The sequence below is a fragment of the Malaya genurostris genome, chromosome 3, assembly GCF_030247185.1.
Source record: "Malaya genurostris strain Urasoe2022 chromosome 3, Malgen_1.1, whole genome shotgun sequence".
In the NCBI taxonomy this organism is placed as follows: Eukaryota; Metazoa; Arthropoda; class Insecta; order Diptera; family Culicidae; genus Malaya; species Malaya genurostris.
Window position 1 is genome coordinate 44,906,169 of NC_080572.1, and position 7,501 is coordinate 44,913,669.

Consider the following 7,501-nt stretch of genomic DNA (forward strand, 5'->3'; position numbering starts at 1 on the left):
AAGGGTCAAATGAGGCTACGCCGCATCATGTTTGATGCCCTGATATCCAACCTCGCTGCCGCTCGTTCGGACTTAACTTAGAGAAAGCCCCTAGCTTTGGGTAATCCGGGCAAACGTTCGCAACTAGATAGAGGTGGTTTCTGTGGCGGCGCTGTAACAAGCAACTTCTTTTCGTTGGCGTTCCGCAGCCGGTAATGGTCACCTGAAATAACGTGTGAATCGTACTTTAGCCAAACAACATATCAGCTATTTTTCAAAGAACGGCGAATCTAACATTGACAGCAAATGGAGAAAATCATCGATGAATGTTTCGACTTTGGTTTCAAATCGTGTTTAGAAATTATCGTATATTCTCTGATCAATTTATGATTAGTCGATGAATTGTTAGTTTATCTTTAAAAGGCACGCAAATGTTACCACTTTCCTTCTATATCCACTGAATAAATCAACATAAAAAGAGTTTCGCCCTTTTTCGATTTGTTTACTTTTATACTTCCTGTGTGAATTATAAAGATACGCCCTTGCGCATTTTTCATGAAATTGGCTGGTTTTCGCTACTAAGATAAATCTGTGAGTAGTTTTATTGTTTCTTTTACTATTTCCAGTAATAAAAGGTTCGGTAACCATCTAAAATAAAGAAAATAAATAGTTTCGCCCTTCCTTACTAGCAATTGAAGTATCGCCCTGTTTGTTGGCATGGAACACGGAGGGCGAAACTTGCGTAAACAAATGGAATGACAGTTTCGCCTTTTATAGTTCTTTGTATTACTAAGATTGAGATTTTTGTAGAATACGAATTTTCAGACAAAATTGTAGGATTTTGAAGCATTTATTGGTAGGAGAGAGAACCTCGATTTGTTTACATTTGTAAGATACGTCCTTCTTTGAAAAACAGCTGATATGATGTTTTTCATCACGAAATATCCCAGCGGTTTTGAATTCTAGACAGTTCACTCTTAGTGTCAATGATTTGCCACAAGGGTATAGAAAGCTCTGTAAACACATTTTTCTTATAGGCTAGAGGTGAATACTGAAAAAAATTGATGACGTTGCAAGAAGTGTTTTGAACATAAATATAACAAGAATATTAAATTTGTTCAAGCATGATCCTTGAAATAATTACTAAATATTCATTTTGCTTCGATACGCTACCATAAAACTGAAGACAGCAATATATGGATTGAGAATCGGTCTCTACAATATGAACATTTTTTTCATGGTGGGTTTTAAAGTCATAACATATATTAATTTTGTCTACATGTACGTTGTAAAATTTGTGCTTCGTATTATTTTGTAATTTCAAATAACATGCTATTAGAGCAAATTCAGCAGCTGCAAGATTCATATGGGTGGTCTATAATGTAAATGAAACTGAAACAAACGTATCCCCAGCAATCCGTTTTAGTTTTATTTATTCGACCAGTTCTACTGTCAAATTTAAAACTGGTATACATTGCCGTTCTATTTTTTCTATATTTGAAACACAGATAAAACGCTGCTGGGGCTGCCAGTTTATTTTGTTATAATTTCTAGATTTAAATTTTAAAACTGACATAAATTATGCATCTAGAACTAGAACACTCCTGAATATGCCCTTATGATTGGAAAAGCTTCTGGAATTCATCCATTACTCAAGTTTTCGGTGACCAGTTGCAAAAATATTTTTGCTTTAACATCAGTTGTTCACATACACCTTATTTCAATTTATATGGAATTGTTTTATAACAGAAAAAATGACAAACGCTTTCAATACTAGGTGTCACAAAACATTCACAAATTTTCCAGCACGGATAAGGCGCTCCAGCAAGTGCTATTGGCACATTGTCGCAAAACTGAAATGTAGAGGCGCTGCTTGCTTAGAGATGATACTTTCAGCAAGAGCTGTCAAATCGGTAAGAAAATTTTTTATTACTCCACCTTTTCAACGATTTCTTATAAAAACGGGCAAGTTCGATTGAAAAATCAAAGTAGAAGTTGAAGAAAAAGTTTCACACATTCCTGAAGATTTTCCATGTTTAATCGTAGTTTACACTAAGAGAAGTAGTTATAATCACTTTGAAATCGATTTTCTTCTACTCCGAGTGTACTTTTATTGCTGATATCTATTTGTACTATTGAATAAACGGTAAAAATGTTGCAAATTACTACTGACGATATGAAAATTTCCTAAAGAATCCTCCTTTTCAGGTGTCGCTACCGGTAAATCAGCTTTGCGACAATGTGCCAATCATAGCCAACATCTGGGGCATTTGGTGGGCAATCAGAGCATTTCAAATCGAGTAAAGTCTTAATTTTTATTTATCTCAGTGATAATGAAGAGGAAAGTTGGCATCACTGGGAGTGCGATGTGGTGTCCTGGGGCTGCTCTTAAAAAAGTATAATTTCAATGTGTTGTTTGATACATATATGTAGTTGAAAATTTGGTTTAAAATAGTTTTTTTGAGTGACAGTGCAAGTGTGTCTTTAGTAGTGAGAGTGCTATTTATTGAATAATACATATTGATATGCGAAACTAAAGAAGCTAAAGCGGCGAAAACTGAGAGTTTACCGTCCCAAAATACAACGATGTTAACCTGTTAATCGATCGAAGCGCCGTCTGCATGTCATTGTCGGTGTTATCGGATTTCTATGCATTGTGTGAAAGTTTTCAAGTCGATCGTGTGGATTACAGTGGTCGTGTTTCATCTCGCGTTGCTGACAGCAGAACGAGCGGGAGAAAAGGGATACTGGTGAGATCGTTCCTTGGAGATATTTTATATTTTTCTTATTTATTATATTTCTCCTGAGTATCGAAAATCAGGTTTTATTGAGATCATATTGTTTACCAAAACATGTCCGGATCTCTTTCCTTCCCTACTAACAAATCTCCTATCCCATGGTGCTCATGGAGATACAGTGGTACCCGCGGTCTTTAGAAACAACGAGTATCGGCCTAACATTCCTTCCTTTCCTCAGTAGCACAGCCTTTGGTCGTAGCCAGCGTCATTATTGATCATTAAATAAAAGTTAGGAGTGAGTGGGTATGCACAGTGAAAATGAAATTTTCATTCAGTTTTATTTATGAATAATTTTATGATAGAGTGAGAGATGCGCCTCTTATGAAAATCCTATATGACAATTGTGAAAAAGAACTACTGTCCATAAACAAACATTATTTCGAATTTTGTTTCGCGATTCCATAATTGTAGTAACGGATTGCTGGTTTTGTAAGCAGTGGCGTCTCGTCCTCATGTGCACCTCGTGCACTGCACAACCGGTCAATTTGAAGGAATTAACTGCATTGTTTCCCCATCAATTATGTTTTAAATTCTCTATTTATTCGATGAAATCAGGTCGCGATTTTTATCCACAGCACAATATGCACGCATTCTTTCTGAATTCGAGTACTTTGACTTGTGCACCGAAGCTGCGTGTATTTACACAGATTACATATACATCCATATACATTGTCGCAGCGTTAGTGTCTTTTCCGTGCACATTAGTTACTGCACAGAAGAAAAGGAATCACTCAGCTCTGCTCTGAGATTTGTTGTTCTCTCTACCACTTTTGGCTCAGTGCGAACTTGTGTGCACATGCTCAGTGGCTTATGCTTATGGCAGTTGAAAACAAATTGCTGGCTCAGTTGCAACGTCGCAGCGGTTTTATTGATGAACTTATTGTCAGATTTGCTCGACGTGCAGAGAACCGAATTCTCCTTTTGTATCGATGTTACGAAATAATTTCCCATCCAAAAGTATATAGTTATTTCATTGTCTTGAAAAATACAAGCGAATATCCTATTCTCAATCTTTAGTTTTCAATTACAACGAACTGTTATATCTGATATTATACGAGACGCCACTGCTTGTAAACGTATATAAAATTGAAATATTAAGGAATAAGTGTTTAAAAAGAGCCACCACTTCAACTTTTCTAGCAAACCTGTGCCATATGTTGCATAAATACTCCAAATACTCTAGAGAAATGCAAAACGCTATATGTTGAAGAATATCTTTACAACTACGTTTCACGACAATCTAACTCGAAAAGCAAATCAAGCAAGGTATCGAATACAAGAAGGACACGAATTTTATAATGGTTACAATGGCTAACTTCAAAAATGAATCGCTACAGTTTTATTTCTTGATTTTTCTCAAACCGAATCATTTTTTTCATATTTTCATAGTACTTATAGAAAATCTAACGAAAAACGGCCACTAGCCCTGACAAAAGTAGCAGTGCCAAAAGACAGAACTGGCTAACCGCACTTGCTCCGGCCCGCACTGATACCGAAAATTCATGGTAGAAGTTGTACCCAATCGAAGGGGGTGTATTTATATGAAAATATGGCCCGAGCAAACTATCAACGGGTGGCCACTGCTGCACATTTGTCGACTTAGGTACTCCTTCGATCGCAAATGACGTCCACAAGTCGACCATTATCTCTGACATTTTGGAATCTACCGCGTTGAGCTTCGTCACCGCTTCCGGGTACGGAAACAAATAGATATTCTCATTTGAGTGATGTACACCCCCGCCGTATGGATAGTGAGAAGTATTCTGTCCGTATCCAAATCTGGTATGTTCTCCTTCGTAGTCGAATGTGTACAGATAGGTTTCCTTTTCGCTATACTTAACATTCGCTTGAATATCTCTCAAAACAGGTCCTTTGAGAATTATATCTCCGGCAATCTGTATGATGAATCAATTGTAAACAGTGAAAATGGTGACTTATTTTGGGGTGATTATTTGAACTTACGTCAATCAGTCCCATTGCCATTTGAGAAAAATTTCCACTAAGCAAGACATTTTCGCTGAAAAGTGCATCAATTTCAAAAGCCGATAGAGCTCCCGTTTCTTCATCCAATCCCAACGCTCGATTAACGCTATCGACCAGATCGTACTGCATGTATTTAAGGTCTTTTGTGAGATTGTTACTAACCAGAAAATCGTATAGACTATTGAGTAGAAAGGACCCGTCATGTTTCGTAACTCCACCCATCACTCGAACGTCCTTACGAACTTCACCATGACGAACGGAGGTAAACGGTTTTTTCAGTAGAAAACCTGATGGTCCACCCACCACCATGCCAATACCGCTAACATCTTCTTTCCCATCGATGAAAATATTTGCCTTCAACAGGTTAGATGATTTTAGGTTGATAGTTGGAATATAATCGAAATACTTACCAAATGCACAGGCAAAGCATTTACCAACACTTCAGTAGATACCGTCATCAAACACTGCTCGATCGCTTCAAGTGAGATACTCTCGCTGCAGCCAGCATGCTTGGCAATATCCTTTGCATTCTCTACCGGATTGGAGTCGACGGCCCAAGTAGATATCGATCCACCGGATTGGATAATTACTTGATTGAACAGGTTCTGCGGGACTAGTGGACTGTAGAGTAAGGCAGACGTTGCCGCTGCACCAGCGGACTGCCCAAATACAGTTACGTTATTCGAGTTACCGCCAAAATCTTTGATATGGTCGCGAACCCATTCTAAGGCCATTATAATGTCCAGCATGGCTGCATTACCCGGTATAGTGTTACTCAATGTAGACAGAAATCCAAGGGGACCAAGCCGATACTGAATTACCACAAGAACTACATCACGTTCCAGCAAGTAATCCGGTGGATGGTCAGCAGCAGAACCCAAGTAAAATGAGCCTCCATGAATGTAAACCATAACCGGAAAACTTTCCCCCGTCTGAAGTTATATAATCGTTATGTGCATCGAATTGACGTTTTCCTTCTATCATAAAACGATACTTACGTTTTTAGTGAACACTGATAACGTGAGACAGTCCTCGTTGTTCTGATTAAGCCCAATGACCGGCTGCGGACATTCTCGTCCCGGTTGACTAACATCCCGAACGTTGGTCCAGCTAGAAGCTTTGATCGGAGCTTTGAACCTTAGGGCCCCAGTCGGTGGTTCCGCGTATGGAATATTGTAAAACCTTAGAACAGACTGATTGGTTCGAGCGGTTCGGCCAAGAGATCCTAGTACGTTCCCAATCCCTTGTATATAAACCTGCAAATTTGAACCATCTTGTCGCTCCACTAGGAACTTGGAACTGACTAGATTAAAACAGATGACGGAGTGAACTAGAATAATTATTTGGCGTCTAATCCACATTGCCAGCAAGGAGATATTTGCGCCAAGGTACGAACTAAGAATGACGGACACGACGGAACTGTTACTACTGATAAACAGTACAGAACGATAGTGATATCTCAAACATTGCCATTGATAAGAATTGCCATCAGTCATATTTTTATAAGTCTATCACTTACTTGATGACTATCATACGCCATGTAAGTTATCTATTAGAAATGATAGGTTTAATCAATACTCGTCTATGATAAACTTTGAGCTTAGTCATTCTTCTCAGTTCAAATATATTTTGTATTTGCACTACACCTCATCTAAAATTAACTTCATTACAACATGGTTACTCTGTTTTATTTATTTATATTTTTATTTTTTAAGAACATCCAATGATAACCTAGACCTTTGAGCTACACATAACTTACTGGAAGCACTTCTCATCAATTGCAAATAAGTATTTGTTGCACAGTAAAATAATTAATGATTGCATTAAACTTTATCTTTCTTGGATTAAATATGCTCGGCAACATAGAACGCTTTTTTGTTCATCAAAGTGAAATTAGATACATTTAGTAGTCAAATTGTAAACTATTTTCTTTTAAACCGTGAAAATCTTTGTCTAATATTGCTGAGTGGAGAAACCCGATCACAGCCCACATTGTCTCAAAGACGCATTGAGTAGTGAATTCTCACTCGTTTCTGAGTGCTAAATCAACCCGATTGACAGTGAAATTATAAATGTCATTGGATCTTCGCTCACTTTATGAATGTGTTCGAGTAAAAGTTAGGCGACTCACACCATTTTATTACACTCCAGCTAGAGTAATGGGCGATGATAACCAAGGTAGGCCATTTTGTTTATTTGTGCTGGAATTCTAGGAAGAACTGGTCATTAGGGATGGTACTCGGAAGGTAAAGTATCGATACCTAGGGTATCAGGATACCAAAATTTTGGGTATCGATACATGGTATCAAAAGGCAATAAAGTATCGATACCAGTAAGTATCAATTGATACTTGAGCAGCAGCAGGTTTTTCCATGAATTTGTTGTGAAACTAATATACGCATAAATTGCACCTCGCCTTTCGTGACTTTTGGTCCACGTCAAAGAATTTTACATTCCACTCATTTTCTCAAAAAATTTCATATCATAACCTTTATGTCGATACACGGATACTACACTAAAAGCCAATTGTGCAAAAGCACATATTCTTTTTCTTCGGCTCGTCAGTGCTAATTTCGTGGTTTAAATTGAACTACTATTATTATTACCATGGGACCAGGGACGGACGGAACGGAAGCACCAAGCTCGCGCATGTATTTGTATGACGTGGACTAGCGCTAGTTGAAATTCGTACTCAACAATCTCGCGTCGTCATTCAGTAATAGCCGTTCAACCGAGAAGGT

The 7,501-nt window shown here is 38.0% G+C and overlaps 1 protein-coding gene across 1 annotated transcript; it reads right to left on the minus strand.

Annotated features, from left to right (window-relative positions):
• Positions 1-4,114: 4,114 nt before the first annotated feature.
• LOC131437891 (glutactin-like) lies at positions 4,115-6,196 on the minus strand. Its single transcript, XM_058607545.1, has 4 exons — positions 5,759-6,196; positions 5,171-5,692; positions 4,740-5,114; positions 4,115-4,672 (listed from the first exon to the last, which is right to left on the minus strand). The coding sequence occupies exons 1-4, from the start codon at positions 6,119-6,121 to the stop codon at positions 4,181-4,183; spliced, it is 1,752 nt and encodes a 583-aa protein (XP_058463528.1). The 5' UTR covers positions 6,122-6,196; the 3' UTR covers positions 4,115-4,180.
• Between the last annotated feature and the right edge of the window lie 1,305 nt (positions 6,197-7,501).

Coding starts and splice junctions, on each gene's coding strand:
- LOC131437891 (XM_058607545.1), bottom strand. CDS start 6,121: ATGTGGATTAGACGCCAAATAATTATTCTAGTTCACTCCGTCATCTGT. Junction 5,115..5,170: donor ATGCTTTGCCTGTGCATTTG/GTAAGTATTTCG, acceptor AACCTGTTGAAG/GCAAATATTTTCATCGATGG. Junction 4,673..4,739: donor TGGCAATGGGACTGATTGAC/GTAAGTTCAAAT, acceptor TTCATCATACAG/ATTGCCGGAGATATAATTCT.